At 45.0% G+C, this 20,162-nt stretch overlaps 1 protein-coding gene across 7 annotated transcripts in view; it reads right to left on the bottom strand.

Annotated features, from left to right (window-relative positions):
- Window positions 1-4,990: 4,990 nt before the first annotated feature.
- The window catches only part of LOC115138449 (pleckstrin homology domain-containing family G member 3-like), a 55,491-nt gene continuing 40,319 nt past the window's right edge, over window positions 4,991-20,162 (bottom strand). For 4 of the 7 annotated variants that reach the window (XM_065025681.1, XM_065025682.1, XM_065025683.1 and 1 more), the window contains 15 exons: window positions 20,031-20,100; window positions 19,872-19,918; window positions 19,606-19,756; window positions 19,232-19,363; window positions 18,306-18,488; window positions 18,109-18,201; window positions 17,931-18,017; window positions 17,785-17,818; window positions 17,412-17,534; window positions 17,123-17,155; window positions 16,144-16,154; window positions 11,111-11,449; window positions 10,118-10,228; window positions 6,853-8,350; window positions 4,991-6,731 (listed from right to left, as the gene is read on the bottom strand). In XM_065025681.1, the coding sequence (XP_064881753.1) occupies window positions 5,917-6,731; window positions 6,853-8,350; window positions 10,118-10,228; window positions 11,111-11,449; window positions 16,144-16,154; window positions 17,123-17,155; window positions 17,412-17,534; window positions 17,785-17,818; window positions 17,931-18,017; window positions 18,109-18,201; window positions 18,306-18,488; window positions 19,232-19,363; window positions 19,606-19,756; window positions 19,872-19,918; window positions 20,031-20,100 (3,727 nt within the window). In that variant the 3' untranslated portion in view covers window positions 4,991-5,916. The remainder of the gene's footprint in view (window positions 6,732-6,852; window positions 8,351-10,117; window positions 10,229-11,110; window positions 11,450-16,143; window positions 16,155-17,122; window positions 17,156-17,411; window positions 17,535-17,784; window positions 17,819-17,930; window positions 18,018-18,108; window positions 18,202-18,305; window positions 18,489-19,231; window positions 19,364-19,605; window positions 19,757-19,871; window positions 19,919-20,030; window positions 20,101-20,162) is intronic. The other 3 variants (XM_065025679.1, XM_029675303.2, XM_065025680.1) reach the window with 2 other exon arrangements.

The raw sequence follows: 20,162 nt of genomic DNA, 5'->3' as shown, positions 1-20,162 counted from the left end.
GGTTTCATCTGACCATATGACATTCTCCCAATCTTCTTCTGGATCATCCAAATGCTCTCTAGCAAACTTCAGACGGGCCTGGACATGTACTGGCTTAAGCAGGGGGACTTGTCTGGTACTGCAGGATTTGAGTCCCTGGCGGCGTAGTGTGTTACTGATGGTAGGCTTTGTTACTTTGGTCCCAGCTCTCTGCAGGTCATTCACTAGGTCCCCCCATGTGGTTCCGGGATTTTTGCTCACCGTTCTTGTGATCATTTTGACCCCACAGGGTGAGATCTTGCGTGGAGCCCCAGATCGAGGGAGATTATCAGTGGTCTTGTATGTCTTCCATTTCCTAATATTTGCTCCCACAGTTGATTTATTCAAACCAAGTTGCTTACCTATTTCAGATTCAGTCTTCCCTGCCTGGTGCAGGTCTACAATTTGGTTTCTGGTGTCCTTTGACAGCTCTTTGGTCTTGGCCATAGTGACTGTTTGAGGTTGTGGACAGGTGTCGTTTATACTGATAACAAGTTCAAAAAGGGGCCATTAATACAGGTAACGAGTGGAGGACAGAGGAGCCTCTTAAAGAAGAAGTTACAGATCTGTGAGAGCCAGAAATCTTGCTTGTTTGTAGGTGACCAAATACTTATTTTCCAACATAATTTGCTAATAAATTCATAAAAAATCCTACAATGTGATTTTCTGGATTTTTTTTTCTCATTTTGTCTGTCATAGTTGAAGTGTACCTATGATGAAAATTACAGGCCTCTCATCTTTTTAAGGGGGAGAACTTGCACAATTGGTGGCTGACTAAATACTTTTTTGCCCCACTGTATGGAATAATGTAGTAACAAAAAAAAAGTGTTAAAATCCAAATATAATTTATATTCTTCAAAGTAGCCACCCTTTGCATTGATGACAGCTTTGCACACTCTTGGCATTCTCTCAACCAGCTTCATGAGGAATGCTTTTCCAACAGTCTTGTTGGAGTTCCCACATATGATGAGCACTTGTTGGCTTCTTTTCCTTCACTCTGCGGGCCAACTCATCCCATACCATCTCAATTGTGTTGAGGTCGGGTGATTGTGGAGGCCAGGTCATCTGATGCAGCACTCCATCACTCTCCTTCTTGGTAAAATTGCCCTTACACAGCCTGGAAGTGTGTTGGGTTATTGTCCTGTTGAAAAACAAATGATAGTCCCACTAAGCATAAATCAGATGGCATATCGCTGCAGAATGCTGTGGTAGCCATGCTGGTTAAGTGTGCCTTGAATTCTAAATGAATAACCAACAGCTTCACCATCACACCTCCTCCTCAATGCTTCACGGTGGGAACCACACATGCGGAGATCATCCGTTCACCTACTCTGCGTCTCACAAAGACACTGCGGTTGGAACCAAATTGATCAAATTTGTACTCCAAACCAAAGGACAAATTTTCACCGGTCTGATGTCCTTTGCTCGTGTTTCTTGGCCCAAGCAAGTCTCTTCTTCTTTTGGTGTCCTTTAGTATTGGTTTCTTTGTAGCAATTTGACCATGAAGGCCTGATTCATGGAGTCTTCTCTGAACAGTTGTTGAGATGTGTCTGTTACTTTAACTTTGTGAAGCATTTACTTGGGCTGCCATTTCTGAGGCTGGTAACTCTAATAAATATATCCTCTGCAGCAGAGGTAACTCTGGGTCTTCCTTTCCTGTGGTGGTCCTCATGACACCCGATGAACTCCGCATGTGGTTCCCACCGTAAAGCATGCTTATCTAATCAAGATATACAGCGCCGTCAGGAAGTATTCAGACCTCTTGACTTTTTCCACATTTTGTTGTTACAGCCTTATTCAAAAAATTGATTTCTTTAAAATTTTCAGCAATCTACACACAATACCCCATAATGACAAAGCGTAAACAGGTTTTTAGAATTTGTTTGCAAATGTATTCAAAATTTAAAAAACATTAATACCTTATTTACACAAGTATTCTGACCCTTTGCTATGAGACTGGAAATTGAGCTCAGGTGCATCCTGTTTCCATTAAATCATCCTTGAGAAGATCCATTGATTGGACATGATTTGGAAAGGTACACAACTGTCTATATAAAAAGATCCCACAGTTGACAGTGCATGTCAGAGCAAAAACCAAGCCATGAGGTCGAAGGAATTGTCCGTAGAGCTCAGAGACCAGATTGTGTCCAGGCGCAGATCTGGGAAAGGGTACCAAGAAATGTCTGCAGCATTGAAGGTCCCTAAAAACACAGTGGCTTCCATCATTCTTAAATGGAAGAAGTTTAGAACCACCAAGACTCTTCCTAGAGCTGGCCGCCCGGCCAAACTGAGCAATCGGCGGAGAAGGGCCTTGGTCAGAGAGGTGACTAAGAACCCATTGGTCACTCTGACAGAGCTCCAGAGTTCCTCTGTGGAGATGGGAGAACTTTCCAAAAGGATAACCATCTCCGCAGCACTCCACCAATCAAACCTTAATGGTAGAGTGGCCAGACGGAAGCCACTCCTCAGTAAAAGGCACATGACAGCCTGTTTGGAGTTTGCCAAAGGCACCTAAAGGACTCTCAGACCATGAGAAACAAGATTATTTGGTCTGATGAAACCAAGATTGAACTCTTTGGCCTGCAAGCCAAGCGTCTGGAGGAAACATGGCACACTCCCTATGGTGAAGCATGGTGGTGGCAGCATCATGCTGTGGGGATATTTTTCAGCGGCAGGGACTGGGAGACTAGTCAGGGAAAGATTAACAGAGCAATGTACAGAGAGATCCTTGATTGAAAACTTGCTCCAGAGTGCTCAGTCTGGGGCGAATGTTCACCTTCCAGCAGGACAATGACCCTTAGCACACCGTCAAGACAACACAGGAGTGGCTTCGGGACAAGTCTCAATGTCCTTGAGTGGCCCGGCCAGAGCCCGGACTTGAATCCGATTTAACATCTCTGGAGAAACCTGAAAATAGCTGAGCAGTGACACTCCGCATCCAACCTGACAGAGCTTGAGAGTATCTGCAGAGAAGAATTGGAGAAACTCCCCAAATACAGGTGTGCCAAGCTTGTAGCGTCATACCAAAGAAGACTCAAGGCTGTAATCGCTGCCAAAGGTGCTTCAGTAAAGTACTGAGTAAAGGGTCTGAATACTTATGTAAATGTCATACTTCAAATATGCAAACATTTCTAAAAAACTATTTTTGCTTTGTCATTATGGGGTAGTGTGTGTAGATTGATAAAGGGAAAAAACAATTTAATACATTTTAGAATAAGGCTGTTACATAACAAAATGTGGAAAAGGTCAGGGGGTCTGAATATTTTTCGAATGCACTGTATATACACACACATATACAGTAGCTCTGGTGAAATATGTTTTGAATGGTTTAGGTTAGACACACACAGTTTTAGTAAAGTAATGGTATGAATCAAATCTATGCTCAGTTTTTCCCCATGGCATAGTTTCTACACTTGACTTCTGCTATCGGAGTACGACGATTGCATTGAAAAGACTGTTCGAGACGCACAAAAGTCGCTTTGTGGTCTGATTGTGTTCAGATCTGGCTGACCACCTCAGGTGGTGGTCATGGAAGATTCCTGGATGCAATAAGGCTACCGAAAGCGCATCCAGTGGGCGACGTAGTCGGCACTCCTCCCACAAGTCTCCAGAAAACTTGTGTTTTGGGACCTAGAGGCACCTTTTCATTATAATGTTGGAGAAAATATGTTCCTAACTTGTGAGGAACGTGTTTGGTGGCCTCATAAAATGCTAGCTAGTATTTAGAAACGAGTTATGCTAACCCGTTTGCAATGCCTTAAGCATTGCTTGCTAGCTACAGTAGAGCTACTGTCATCAGACATGGGGTTATCATGTTTTGCCTGTTCCACTACTTGTAGAATGTATACTGGCATTTGAATGTAGCACGGGAAAAGGGAATCTGGATACACAGTAGACATTTATACTGAACAAAAATATAAAACACAACTTCAATGATTTTACGGAGTTAGTTCATATAAGGAAATCAGTCAATTGAAATTAATTCAGTTGGACCTAATCTATGGATTTTACATGGCTGGGCAGGACGCAGCCATGGGTGGGCCTGGGACGGCATAGACTCACCCACTTGGGAGCCAGGCCCAGCCACTCAGAATGAGTTTTTCCCCCACAAAGGGCTTTATTACAGACAGAAATACTCCAGTTTCATCAGCTGTCCGGGTGGCTGGTCTCAAATGGTAGCGGAGATGAAGAAGCCGGATGTGGAGGTCCTTGGCTGGCGTGGTTACACATGGTCTGCGGTTGTGAGGTCGGTTGGACGTACTGCCAAATTCTCCAAAACGATGTTGGAGGTGACTATGGTAGAGAAATGAACATTCAATGATCTGGCAACAGCTCTGGTAGACATTCCTGCAGTCACCAGGCCAATTGCAAGTTCCCTCAACTTGAGACATCTGTGGCATCGTGTTGTAACACAAAACTTCACATTTTAGAGTAGATGTTTTATTGTCCCCAGCACAAGGTGCAGCTGTGTAATGATCATGCTGTTTAAAGCAGCTTCTTGATATGCCACAACTGTCAGGCGGATGGATTATCTTGGCAAAGGAGAAAAGCTCACTAACAGGGATGTAAACAAATTTGTGCACACAATTTGAGATAAGCTTTTTGAGCGTATGGAACATTTCTGGGATCTTTTATTTCAGCCCATGAAACCAACACTTTACATGTTGCATTTATATTTTTGTTCAGTGTAAATGCAGGTGTATATAGAAGCATCACGCTTAGACACAGCCTAATGGGACCTCAGACAAACCAGGTTTCCATCTGCCACGGTATCTGTTAAAGATGTCTACGATGAGTATGGCGTGTCTCCTCTAATGCCCAGGAAGCTAAGATTCAAACTCCCATTACAGTTCTGCGACAGTTATGTCAAAATACAGACTTCCTCTAAGTGACAATCAACTGAAAAAAAAATGCCTTCATTTGTCATATTAGATCATTTTTCCTACTGACAAAGAAACCACAAATAATTAGGTACATTTATTATCTGATTTTATTGAGAATATGCCATTTCAAGCATTTAAATGATTCTGTGTAGTTTCTGGAATGGAAAAGTCTACGACTGTATTGGTCAATATTTGTATGAAGACAAGGATCATTTTATAAATAACAAGAAAGGAAATATATAATAATCAGAAAAACAGTTCCAGTGATTTATGAAAACAATGATGGTGCTAAATGTGGCACAATGGGCTGAATAGTAGACAGCACAGACCATCTCTCTCTCATTATGACAAAACTAAAGGAAAAACACTTTGGTCAAAGGTCAAATAGGGACGAGCAAGTCCTAATGGCGCCGTCTTGATTGTAAATCTGCAGTAATCACTTAGATGGTGGCACAGCCTTCCAGGTTTACTCCCCTTTATATATTAATTGTTCATTTCCCGAATCCTCTTTTCACCATTTCCTTGCTTATGACCCTCGCAATTGAATCACAAATGGAGGGTGACCATTGCATTGTGGGGGAAAAGATTAAGTGATACAGCAAAAAAAAAAAGGTCATCTGGACAGATTTACGCTCTAATACGCTGACATTCTTTTCCCTCAAACATGAAACAAAACCATTTTCCATATAAACATACTCATTATCTTTACATATACACATTACATGGTGGTGTAAGAACCAGAGAAATGTACAAGTATTTACACATTTTACAAAGTCACAATTTCCCATGGGGTGCTCTTGATAGCTCAATATCCCCAATAACACCAGAGGTTACATAACCACATACCATACCAGTAACTGAAGACCAACAAAAAGGAAGTAGAAAATTATTTCACCAAATGGAAATCATAAAACAGTAGCACTAGTTACTGGCTAAATGACAATATTCATATGCATCAATGTCAATTTCATGTTTTAGGTAAGAAAAGGCTTGTTTCATGATTTACAGAATGCAATCAAATAGGCATGGTCTTTACAGTTTTCAAGTGTTCATGTGTTGAACCCAAGTTCTGGAATTTCACCCGTAAGTTTTTTACCAGACTACCCTCAGTATTTTTGCCTGAAGTCAGTGGAGACCCTTTGGCACAGTCGAGGCTTTTCAAGATTTTGAGTTGGCCCTTTCCTTTAGAGCCTTCCTCCTCTACTCCCTCCTTCCCTCCAGTCTCCACAGGCCTTGCGCCAGGAACCCTCTCCACTATAATGACCATGTTCTCGTTGGACAGGGTGGTCTGACCAGCCACGCAACAGCTCCTCGTGGGCACCTGGAGGTTTTGCAGTTCATGTAGAGGCAGTGTTCCCAGCATGTGATCCAAAGAGTTCCACCTGCACAGCGGGGGCTGGGGCTTAGCCTTCCCCACAGAGCCCACACCCCGGTGGGCCATGGATGACGTAGTCTCAAGGGAGTCTGTTAGGGCACTGTTCATTTCTGTGGAGCCGTTGCAGCTGGATGAATAGCCAGCGGGGCTCCATGAGGTGCTGCACCCCTCAGTGCAACTCTCCATCCTCTCTGGGACGGAGTAGCTACGGCTGACAGGTGAGGCATGGGAGGAACCCGGGTCCAGCCTGGGGTCAGTGTATTTAGAGCGCAGCTCTTGGACATGTGGCCAGTGGAAAATCTCTGTCTGCACTGGGCTCGGAGGACCGTTGGGGCAAGGGGACGTGACCCGTGAGCTGGCCCCAGAACTGAGGCTTGGGGCTGGGCTTGGGGTCCTCAGCTCATGCACAACCACTTGCTCATAGGAGTTGAGTGACAGCATCAGGTTAGCTCTACCTGCATACACAGAAAGACAGGGCAGAGCAGTTTTATAATTTCAGTTTTACAGATTAGAGCATCACATCAAACCATAACTGATCAGCAAAAAAAAAAAAAAAAAAAAAAAACAAAGCTTTACCCCGGTCTCTCTTTTGGACCTTCTCCTCGTAGACAGCTGGCAGGTTCTTGGGGGCAAGGTGTTTCTCAACTTCCCTGTTCCTCTGCCTCACCACAGGCCTACTGTTCTTGATGCGCTGGCTGTACTGGCGGGCCAGCTGGAACACCTTGTTCTTCATCTTCTCCATGTCCTGCAGGATCAGGTCCTCATCTACCTCTGAACACAGACTGATTATCCTGGGGGTGGGAGCGCTACTGACCCCGCCTCTCTCCCAGGACTTGGGAATATTATTCTGGCAGGACTCATGCCCTGAGAAGGGGTCTGGGGAGATTATGACAGGCAATGGGACTGGGGATTTCTTTGAGACACTGCCCATGTCTGACTCCTCCAGGATCCTCATGGGCTCGATGTACTCAGCTTCAGGGCTATCTCTGCTGGTTCCCCCCTTCCGGGATAGATGTGATCTGGGATGGAAAATTTCCTCTGTACTATTGGAACCCTTGGGTTCCTCAAGGGTCCCATTGACATCCATCTCTTGCCACACTTGGACCATGTCCGAGGAGGGTCTGAAGAACTCTTCCTCATCTCCAACAGGAGCATCATTGACACTCTGGGACCTGGGCTTTGGGTCTGCAGCTCTCTGTGGCTCCAGCACAGGGGTATTATTAGTCCTCTGCTCCTTTTCTATGCCAGGAAGGTCGAAAGCTGACCAAAAGGTGGGCCGGATGTTCGGGGAGCTCCTCCGGTGCCCTGGAACCACCTGGTCCTGGGGTTTGCCGTTAAGCTGCCGGCTCAGGTGTCTGACCAGGCCTGCAGGGATATAGGACAGGCTCTCCCTGCGTGTGATACTGAAGCTGGCGTCCTGGTGCTCAGCATGTTCGTAGTACCTCCTGATCTTGTGGATGAGTATCCGGTCTTGCTTGGAGAGAGTGAACTGGCACTCCACCTCCATGAGGTGGTCTGGTCTAGGGTCAGGCGTTGAGGTGTTGGCCTCCAGGAGCAGTGGGGGTTCTGGGGTGGAGTTGACCAGGGTCTGGGCCTTCTCCTGGAGCATGGTGCTCAGACAGGGGTTGCTGCTGCTCCTGCTGCCCAGCTGAGGTGAGGGGCAGCCCAGGGAACGCAGCTCCTCTGAGACCACCAGGCTGCCTCTCCGGGACAGGCTGCTGACAAAATGCTCAGCAATTACACTGGCCTGGTCCAACACAGAGACAGTTAGAATTCTGCTGGGCTCAGTCCGCATCGCCCCATCCTCCAACTCTGAACACTCTCCATTGGTCGCTGATGAGGAGTTAATCTCATCCTGTTGGTGGGCAGAGCAGTCACTCTCCTTCTCTTCTCCTTCTTTGTACCTTTCCTCTTTCCTCTTCTCAAGCTCCGGTGTCTGAGATGTCTCAAGCTGTCTGGGAAGCAGGGTGGGCAAGGCATCAGGCTCTGTGTATAGGGGTGGGTTCTCGTCACTCTTTTCCATCACCACTACCTTTGGAGCACTGCTTTGAGGAAGCACCTCCTTCACATACACCTGGATAAGGAGGACAGAGTCTACATTAACATCAGGATGGTTAAGGCAATATGTATATGATAAGCCATCGGGTGCTGATGTTAAAATCCGAAGTCATTATCTGACATTTGACAAACGAACAGAGTTAAATGATCAGGCTAATCTGTTACAGCAGCAACGACTTCTGATAGTAGCACATATCGTCTAATATTCTGTAAAAGGACAGTATAATGGGTAGTGGGACATTTTGATTCCATTTTTAGCTTTACAACTAATTCCTCAGATACAATTGCCACGGGCCATGCCATACACCCCTGCTGAACTCAGCATTAAAATGTAGCAATTTCAAAAATGTTGAAAACACCAATTTCACTCATGTGCAGTTATAACAGACTAATTTCCAACCGCCGTCTGGCTGTGATGGTGTGTGTGTGTGTGTAATGGAATGCAGCAGGGAGCTGCGAGAAGGAGATAAGGGAGGGATGAAAATAACTTGTCACACTCGGCTTGGAACCAGCCGTCCCACAGAGCACCCAGGAGACGCAGGTTCTATCAAAAATATTCCCCAATATCAAAATGTTGCATTTCTCACCGTGAGAGATGACAGGCGGCAACAGCATGAAGGAGGGGACTCTCATTTACAAGACATAAATACACAACCCCCTAGAGCTGGGATGATAAACCGAAAATGACCGACACTGCCTTCTTACCGAAGCATTTTATTTAGGGTCCTAATAGTCAGTGATTTTGCGACACAATGTACCTGCAATTTTTAGGTTCTAAAACCAAACTTTGCTCAACAGTAAAAGCATATGCATTATATTGATTCCTGCTATGACAGTATCTGCCTGTCCCTGTTTCATTAGCTGTCAGCTGATGTGTGAGCAAACCACCCCATCTCCCCACTGTGCGCACAGAGTGAGAGATACAGTCTAAGCACAAGCATCTGACTGTTGCTCAAAATGTAATTGTGCTACATTACTGTTGTTCTAGTTATAGAGAGGAGGAGTCACAGCTTTCTGTGAGTATACAATTTAATTCAATGAGTTCATGGCACCACTTTACAATCGGAGTAGGCTAGTCTATGTAGTATGGTTTTGATGTGCCTGTGGAGCAGAGCGCGCCAGTTGCTTGAATAGGCCTACATCAAGTAGCCTTGACCTAGCACTGGAAAGGTTTTGTAGGGCAATAGCCTACATTTACTGATAGGTTAATCGATTAGCCTACACAGCTAGATATGATCTTATTGCTAGATAGCCAAGTGTTTTGAGTTTCCACTTCCCCAAGTGGTGAACAATATGCCAGAAGGCCTATGCACGAAGATGGTCGGCACATTAATCTCTAAAGAGCCAAACAGTATTCAGATCAATCTTTATCCTATTTTGACAGGTTGCACATACAAAATATCATGCATTCCCTGGATCTGTTAGATCGAATGGCTCACCAGTGTACTACATTCAGTGGGTCCTGCAGCACCCTCAGCACCCCTACTTCCCGCAGCTATGCCCGCTGGTTGTAGGCTATTAAGATGCCAAGAGGACTTATCTGAACGGAACAGTGCTCATCTTTCGGGCCAACTACCAGTCTTCCTTGCTGGATATTTTCAAAATTCCCATCCCCCTCAAAATATTAAATCATTTTCTGAAAGCATTGCCTGAGATATATAGAAGAACCAAAAACATGAATCTGTTCAGAAGAATCTCTTGAAGCTTAGTCTCTCGTGACTGATTTGGTTCTGGGTGCAGAGACTACCTCAACTTTGACCCAGCCAGTCCAAACTCTCCATACCTGGTCAGTGAAGGCCTCCACTGTAGCCATTTCGCTGATCTCCTGGGCTGATGTATCCATCCTCACCCTCATTGGTCTCTTCTCATCTACAACCTCACAGTGTTCTTCATCCTGGGACAGAAGAACATTTAGGTTGAACACCGTGCCTTACACAAGGGTACCATGGCCAAAAACCATACATTGGAGTATCACATTGCTATATACTCTGGTTCCAGACAGTCACAATACTGATTAGCATTGGGTTGTAAAGCACCTGTGTGACAGTACATACATTATATAGACAGCTGACATTCATATTAGAGATATTCAAAGTTCAGGCCATTTTAATACCATTAGAGCAATTAACCTTTAAAAACCTCCTCTGTGGTTTCGGAAAAAAATCTAAAGAGAAACCTTTTAACTAATGTGATTGCCAAAGACCAAAGCACCCATTATCCTGACTCCCCGATTTGACAGGCAAATTCACCTTTGAAGTCATACATCAGCTCTGTGGATCCATTGACTCAATGCAAATGCAACCGCCAACTACGCACACGGCTAATTGCTAACCTCTAAATTAGTCATTTCTACAATGTTGATTTTGGGTCTAACTCCCCGCAACATAAGAGAAAAACATGGTAGTATGCGTGTTAATCCTTCACTTAACACCCCCCCCCCCCCTCAAATTCAGAACATACGAAGCCGTTTAATGACTGGAACACAGAAAATCTATATTTATAAAGTACATAATACCATCACCTTTCCCCAACATTCAATGTGACCAGATCTTCATGCTACTGATTGTTGTTACCATTCCTGGAAGGTTAAGTCCATGCTGTTATTATTGTGTGAGTTTGAAAACCAGAAGCATTCCATGAGTATAGCAAATGGTAGCTGGTGTTAGTGAATTACATCAAGGTCGAGGTAAACAGAGAAAGATTGAGATTGCCATTTTTCATTGGCTTGCCAATCAACAGAGGAAATACGAAACCCATTGGTGGCAGTGAGCCTCACCGTTGTGAACCGAGCGGAAAGCAAAGCACTGGCCCTAAAGTGCCAGCAGGAGATGGCTGCCAGCATAGAGCTGGCAAAGTCGGCTACCTGGTCGTCCTCCATCAGAATATCATCCATGTTCATCTCCCCCTTCTCCTCCTCCTGCTCAGTGCCCCCCTGGAGGGGCGGGGACCCTGGCCTAGGGTCCTCACCATCACTGGGACATAGCTCCTCCTGGTCCTCCTGTACACTAGGCCTCTCAGCCTTGGGCTTGCCTAGACTGGAGCCCAGCATACTGACACTAGCAGAGGGTTGCAGGGAACGCCTGTCCCCCAGCAGAGCACCTTCACTGTCCGCATGCTGTAGCGTGAAGTCACAGAGTTGAGTTGTTACTGCGAGGCCAGCATAGACGTGTTGTGTTTTGAATGCAATGTTTTGAAAATGATGGCATCACTGTGACTGCTCTAGTATAGTGTGAGATATGAAGGCACAACGTGTCCAAGTCAGCATGCTGTCCATTCCACACTGTGAACACATTACATCACTGTGACTGCTCTAGTATAGTGTGAGATATGAAGGCACAACGTGTCCAAGTCAGCTGTCCATTCCACGCTGTGAACACACTACATCACTGTGACTGCTCTAGTATAGTGTGAGATATGAAGGCACAACGTGTCCAAGTCAGCATGCTGTCCATTCCACACTGTGAACACATTACAGCACTGTGACTGCTCTAGTATAGTGTGAGATATGAAGGCACAACGTGTCCAAGTCAGCATGCTGTCCATTCCACACTGTGAACACATTACATCACTGTGACTGCTCTAGTATATTGTGAATATGAAGGCTGTCCATTCCACGCTGTGAACACACTACATCACTGTGACTGCTCTAGTATAGTGTGAGATATGAAGAACTGTGAACACATTACAGCACTGTGACTGCTCTAGTATAGTGTGAGATATGAAGGCACAACGTGTCCAAGTCAGCTGTCCATTCCACGCTGTGAACACACTACATCACTGTGACTGCTCTGACTGTATAGTGTGAGATATGAAGGCACAACGTGTCCAAGTCAGCATGCTGTCCATTCCACGCTGTGAACACACTACATCACTGTGACTGCTCTAGTATAGTGTGAGATATGAAGGCACAACGTGTCCAAGTCAGCATGTCCATTCCACACTGTGACATTACATCACACATGAAGGCACAACGTGTCCAACTGAACACATTACATCACTGTGACTGCTCTAGTATAGTGTGAGATATGAAGGCACAACGTGTCCAAGTCAGCATGCTGTCCATTCCACACTGTGAACACATTACATCACTGTGACTGCTCTCCACAGCTGTCCATTCCACACTGAACACATTACATCACTGTGACTGCTCTAGTATAGTGTGAGATATGAAGGCACAACGTGTCCAAGTCAGCTGTCCATTCCACACTGAACACATTACATCACTGTGACTGCTCTAGTATAGTGTGAGATATGAAGGCACAACGTGTCCAAGTCAGCATGCTGTCCATTCCACGCTGTGAACACACTACATCACTGTGACTGCTCTAGTATAGTGTGAGATATGAAGGCACAACGTGTCCAAGTCAGCATGCTGTCCATTCCACGCTGTGAACACACTACATCACTGTGACTGCTCTAGTATAGTGTGAGATATGAAGGCACAACGTGTCCAAGTCAGCTGTCCATTCCACACTGTGAACACACTACATCACTGTGACTGCTCTAGTATAGTGTGAGATATGAAGGCACAACGTGTCCAAGTCAGCATGCTGTCCATTCCACACTGAACACATTACATCACTGTGACTGCTCTAGTATAGTGTGAGATATGAAGGCACAACGTGTCCAAGTCAGCATGCTGTCCATTCCACACTGAACACACTACATCACTGTGACTGCTCTAGTATAGTGTGAGATATGAAGGCACAACGTGTCCAAGTCAGCTGTCCATTCCACGCTGTGAACACACTACATCACTGTGACTGCTCTAGTATAGTGTGAGATATGAAGGCACAACGTGTCCAAGTCAGCTGTCCATTCCACGCTGTGAACACACTACATCACTGTGACTGCTCTAGTATAGTGTGAGATATGAAGGCACAACGTGTCCAAGTCAGCATGCTGTCTATTCCACACTGTGAACACACTACATCACTGTGACTGCTCTAGTATAGTGTGAGATATGAAGGCACAACGTGTCCAAGTCAGCATGCTGTCTATTCCACACTGAACACATTACATCACTGTGACTGCTCTAGTATAGTGTGAGATATGAAGGCACAACGTGTCCAAGTCAGCATGCTGTCCATTCCACACTGAACACATTACATCACTGTGACTGCTCTAGTAGTGTGAGATATGAAGGCACAACGTGTCCAAGTCAGCATGCTGTCCATTCCATACTGTGAACACACTACATCACTGTGACTGCTCTAGTATAGTGTGAGATATGAAGGCACAACGTGTCCAAGTCAGCTGTCCATTCCACACTGAACACATTACATCACTGTGACTGCTCTAGTATAGTGTGAGATATGAAGGCACAACGTGTCCAAGTCAGCTGTCCATTCCACACTGGAACACATTACATCACTGTGACTGCCATAGTGTGAGATATGAAGGCACAACGTGTCCAAGTCAGCTGTCCATTCCACACTGAACACATTACATCACTGTGACTGCTCTAGTATAGTGTGAGATATGAAGGCACAACGTGTCCAAGTCAGCATGCTGTCCATTCCACGCTGTGAACACACTACATCACTGTGACTGCTCTAGTATAGTGTGAGATATGAAGGCACAACGTGTCCAAGTCAGCATGCTGTCCATTCCACGCTGTGAACACACTACATCACTGTGACTGCTCTAGTATAGTGTGAGATATGAAGGCACAACGTGTCCAAGTCAGCTGTCCATTCCACACTGTGAACACACTACATCACTGTGACTGCTCTAGTATAGTGTGAGATATGAAGGCACAACGTGTCCAAGTCAGCATGCTGTCCATTCCACACTGAACACATTACATCACTGTGACTGCTCTAGTATAGTGTGAGATATGTCCAAGTCAGCAGGTCCATTCCACACTGAACACACTACATCACTGTGACTGCTCTAGTATAGTGTGAGATATGAAGGCACAACTCCAAGTCCATGCTGTCCATTCCACGCTGTGAACACACTACATCACTGTGACTGCTCTAGTATAGTGTGAGATATGAAGGCACAACGTGTCCAAGTCAGCATGCTGTCTATTCCACACTGTGAACACATTACATCACTGTGACTGCTCTAGTATAGTGTGAGATATGAAGGCACAACGTGTCCAAGTCAGCTGTCCATTCCACACTGAACACATTACATCACTGTGACTGCTCTAGTATAGTGTGAGATATGAAGGCACAACGTGTCCAAGTCAGCATGCTGTCTATTCCACACTGTGAACACATTACATCACTGTGACTGCTCTAGTATAGTGTGAGATATGAAGGCACAACGTGTCCAAGTCAGCATGCTGTCTATTCCACACTGTGAACACATTACATCACTGTGACTGCTCTAGTATAGTGTGAGATATGAAGGCACAACGTGTCCAAGTCAGCATGCTGTCCATTCCACACTGAACACATTACATCACTGTGACTGCTCTAGTATAGTGTGAGATATGAAGGCACAACGTGTCCAAGTCAGCTGTCCATTCCACACTGAACACATTACATCACTGTGACTGCTCTAGTATAGTGTGAGATATGAAGGCACAACGTGTCCAAGTCAGCTGTCCATTCCATACTGTGAACACACTACATCACTGTGACTGCTCTAGTATAGTGTGAGATATGAAGGCACAACGTGTCCAAGTCAGCTGTCCATTCCATACTGTGAACACACTACATCACTGTGACTGCTCTAGTATAGTGTGAGATATGAAGGCACAACGTGTCCAAGTCAGCATGCTGTCCATTCCACGCTGTGAACACACTACATCACTGTGACTGCTCTAGTATAGTGTGAGATATGAAGGCACAACGTGTCCAAGTCAGCTGTCCATTCCATACTGTGAACACACTACATCACTGTGACTGCTCTAGTATAGTGTGAGATATGAAGGCACAACGTGTCCAAGTCAGCATGCTGTCTATTCCACACTGTGAACACATTATATCACTGTGACTGCTCTAGTATAGTGTGAGATATGAAGGCACAACGTGTCCAAGTCAGCATGCTGTCCATTCCACACTGAACACATTACATCACTGTGACTGCTCTAGTATAGTGTGAGATATGAAGGCACAACGTGTCCAAGTCAGCTGTCCATTCCACACTGTGAACACATTACATCACTGTGACTGCTCTAGTATAGTGTGAGATATGAAGGCACAACGTGTCCAAGTCAGCATGCTGTCCATTCCATACTGTGAACACACTACATCACTGTGACTGCTCTAGTATAGTGTGAGATATGAAGGCACAACGTGTCCAAGTCAGCTGTCCATTCCACACTGTGAACACACTACATCACTGTGACTGCTCTAGTATAGTGTGAGATATGAAGGCACAACGTGTCCAAGCCAGCATGCTGTCCATTCCATACTGTGAACACACTACATCACTGTGACTGCTCTAGTATAGTGTGAGATATGAAGGCACAACGTGTCCAAGTCAGCTGTCTATTCCACACTGTGAACACATTACATCACTGTGACTGCTCTAGTATAGTGTGAGATATGAAGGCACAACGTGTCCAAGTCAGCATGCTGTCCATTCCACGCTGTGAACACACTACATCACTGAAAACCCTGAGACAGAAACCTTCAACTACCACAGTTTAGCCCAATAGGGCTTAGAGTAGCAGTTCCTCTCCTTTGGCTAATTTCTCTCTGAATGGAAATTGTTTGACCCTGCTGAGTCAGGGTCAAACAACATTATCTCACTAGACACATTGAACAGCGTCAACTGATTTCTCTTTCTGCACAGAGGAGAAATAAAACATGGCAGGGAAAATTGTACTTTCATCATTGGGAAGCTTACCTTCAGAATGGCTGCAAGTCAGGAGTAGATCATGTAGAGACAAATTTAAAAAAGGAGAATGTCAACAATATTGCCAATACAACAAACAAACTCCAACTCCATAACATACTGTAATAATATCTGAGCAAGTTAATTGGATAAACTGAATGAGAAATGCCTCCTTTCAGAGACTCAGAAAGGATGCAATTCACAAGGACAGTCCTCTCTGACCGGGGAGGATAAAGAACAAGAAAATAACTTCATTAGGTTTGTAGCTAAATTGATTTGAGAGGGCGTAAAGACTCCAAAGAGACAAGACAGAGGTACTTAGTTTAGTTCCTTTCATTACTGGATCATTAAAATGCATGAGAGCAGCCCGAGCAACAGATCTAAAGCCAGGACTGAATTTGACTATTGAAAAGAGCTTGAGCATGACAAAGCCTTTCAGTAATATGGCCCATAATTGACATCATTATGTGTGAGCTAGGGCAGAGGGGTGTGTGGGGGTGAGAGAGTGGAGTGGAGTGGCTGGCCTTTTGATCTGGCTGTCCAGGGGTCATCTAGGGCAGAGGGGTGTGTGGGGGTGAGAGAGTGGAGTGGCTGGCCTTTTGATCTGGCTGTCCAGGGGTCATCTAGGGCAGAGGGGTGTGTGGGGGTGAGAGAGTGGAGTGGAGTGGCTGGCCTTTTGATCTGGCTGTCCAGTGGTCATCTAGGGCAGAGGGGTGTGGGGGTGAGAGAGTGGAGTGGAGTGGCTGGCCTTTTGATCTGGCTGTCCAGGGGTCATCTAGGGCAGAATGAAAGTATGGGGGGAACACAGAGACTTGGTACGAGCGACAGAGAACCTGAATCATAGCAGCAGTGGCTCCTGTGTAATGAGCATCTGTCTGTCTGGTCTCCATGTTAATTTAACGTTCAAGTCTCATCATGATAATGAACGACAAAGACCTCTAACAGGCTGTTTAAGATAATAATTATGAATAACAATTGTTGCCTTTAATACCTTTGGTTGTCCTCACAATCTGTTTCGCTGGTTCTAAAGAAAAAAAAGATATGGTCGAAGCATAGTGAAGATATTTGTGGCAAATATACTGTACTCTCAGACAGATATCACACAAGCAATGAGCTTTAAGACAAAACGTCTAACCAAGGAGTCTCTTAAAAATATATATATTTTTTTTAAATCTCAAAATCGTAAGTAACTAATCGAGACTGATGAGATGGCTTTAGTGTTGTTTTCATAAAACAAAAACATTGCTTTAGTATGTGCAGGGGGAGGGGAACTATCTTACCTGATCTCCTGCGTCCGTGCCGTCCTTCTGCAGGGAAGTCTTCAGCCTGGCAGGATACAGCGTTCTTCAGCCTCTCTGGGCTGTAACGGTACCTCCCTGATCCTGGGTCTGCACACAGCATCACTACTACTCACTCACTACCAAGCCAGTCAAAGCAATCATTCTCTACTCATCTACAGGGGACACAACAGTTAATAATTGTTCCAAAAGGTTTACAAAGAAGCTAATATATTTCCAGTAAATGAATTGATGTTCTTGCACTCAATGACGGCATTTTATGTTGCTTTGGTAACAGCCGGTAACAGCCAGAGATATGGTTAGTGCCTTTACCTTATATTAATAGCAACCGTATTCATTTATCTGGAATACTCACTGAGATAATAATTTTCCAGGATGGCCTCTTTTGCCTGTAAGACAGAAATCAAAAGAAAGCATTAGTAATAAGTTGATGTTAGTGGATGGCACAAGACTGTAGGATACTTGAAGGAAGTGGTTTTGAATCCCTGCTGTTAGGTTTACCTTCTGTGGGACAATGGTGTGGTGGTTCTCTAGAATCAGCCTCTTGATATGATGAGCCCAGAGGCGCTTCTCCTCTACAGTCTTGGCCTGAAACAGACACTTGTCAATCATAGTGAGCTCTTGGAGAACTACTACAAGAGAGGACAGGCGTATGATGTAGTGGTAGAGCCAAACTCACCTGCACAGTGTGAGGCTGCTTGGGATGCTTGAAGTGGATCACACTGAAGTGCAGGGGGTCCTTGGCACTGTCAAGCAGCATCAGAGTTGAGCACTGAAACCAAACACATACAGAAACATTACACAAACGTTAAACCAACCTGACAAAGCAAGCCCATGCCATTCGGGTTAGACTGGTCGACTGTGCCTGCTCCGTACCGAGATATGGGTCTTGTAGACGTAGTGCTCTCCTCTCTTCTTGGTGATGAGGAGCATCTTGTCGAAGAGGAACAGCATCCTGGTATTCTTGGCACGTTGTACCTGGAAAGTTCCTTCCAGGACCAGCTCTCCAAATGTAGTGAGGTCAGGGCCCTTCCAGTTGATCAGGAGAGACTGGATCTCCTGCACACACACACAATCACCGCTCATATATGAGTATATCTAGGTCTCCTAAACACTGGTTGGGTACACTATACTGGCAAAACTGTACATGAAAGCATGCACAAGGGGTGCAAAGTCAGCGTAGAGAACAGTTTTTTTGTTGTAACATTAAAAAACAGTTAGGCAAGGGAAACCATGGGCAGCTAACTAGCCATCCAATTAAAAGCAGGAATTAAAACAAAACCCAAACGCAGCAGACAAGGTGACCCTGTAGAACCTGGTGGTTCTGTTATCCCGAGGGGCCTGGTGTTTAGGAGTTAAAACATCATTGGGTCCCTACAAGACCAATTTCTTTCTAAAGATTTAGTCTTTAGACTATGTTTTAAGGTTGGTGTTGGAAGTTAGAGGTTTATTGCTTTATTGGAACAACAAATACTTTGCAATGAACTCAAAATGTGAATGGCCTCTCTCCATACACAGAGTACATTAAACTCAGCCAGGGAGTTACTGTGGGACAGCAACCTGGAACAGTTTAGGAGGCTGGGTGACAAACATAAAGCCTTATCAACAAGAACTCCAGCAACACAGTGAAACAGCATACACTTCATTATCTGATATAAAAACCTAGAGAAACATAGCCACCAGAAAATGACCTCAATTAGATGTCATTGCTGCACTACACAATGATGCAGGTACAGTATATCATAATAGTGGAAAGGGGTGGGTCAAATTCCCTTCACCCCACCCTGAGTAGCCATACTGACCTGCAGCCTGACAGAGTGCTCGTGTTTCCTCTTCATGTCATTGATGTACCAGGCCACCCCGGTCATTGTGTCGATGGCCTCCTGCACCACCTCATAGCCCTCCTCATCAGGGTCAAAGTGCTTGGCGATGTCCTTTCAGCGAGAGAAAGAGAGAGCAAACAACCACAGCATGAAGTCAAGACCTCTGGAGTGGGGTTGATTGTGTTGTTGTATTATGCAACACAATGCTTTGCCATCTTCTTGCTAGGTTTTTTTTGCCCTCCTGTCAAAAGGACCCCACAATCAACCTGCAATCGCACAAGGACAATTCTATATAGTTTTCTTGGACCATCTCTACTCGTAGTAAAGGTAGTAGGTAGTGAGGACCAGTGTACCTGCAGAAGCAGGTGGTATTTGAGGATCCTCTGGACAGGTTTGAGCAGGTAGGAGCCCAGGGGGAGAGAACGCTTGAGAGAGGCCTGGCGATCGCTGAAGAACTCGGCCAGGGTCTTACTCCTCATGCAGTCTGTCAGTGCACCCACAGAGCTAGAAAAAAAAACAAGCCAATGAATCGTACAAATGACTATCATTTCCATTTAAACATATCCATTTTCTGGAACCCAAAGTTTCCAGAAAACCATCAATTATTCCTTCTACTTACTTGGGATAGTTTGTGCAGTACTGCGTGTAGATCTCAAAATCATCACTCTATAAAATAACAAAATGGAGGAAGACCCCAAAATCAGATCAATAACACTAGCTTGTCCAGCTTCCTGATGATAGGTTCAAGTCAGTCTGTTTGTGAGTGGCCTCCACTTACCTTATCTACAAAGCATCTGGCCACAGCCACAGGGTCATTTTCACACATGTCCAGAGATTGCAGCAGCTCACTGTGGAGGAAGACCGACATACAGACATGCACAGCATCAACTATACAGACATCTGATGTCTT

This window comes from Oncorhynchus nerka, linkage group LG12, assembly GCF_034236695.1.
Source record: "Oncorhynchus nerka isolate Pitt River linkage group LG12, Oner_Uvic_2.0, whole genome shotgun sequence".
NCBI lineage: Eukaryota > Metazoa > Chordata > Actinopteri > Salmoniformes > Salmonidae > Oncorhynchus > Oncorhynchus nerka.
This window is presented reverse-complemented; position numbering and strand designations above follow the sequence as displayed.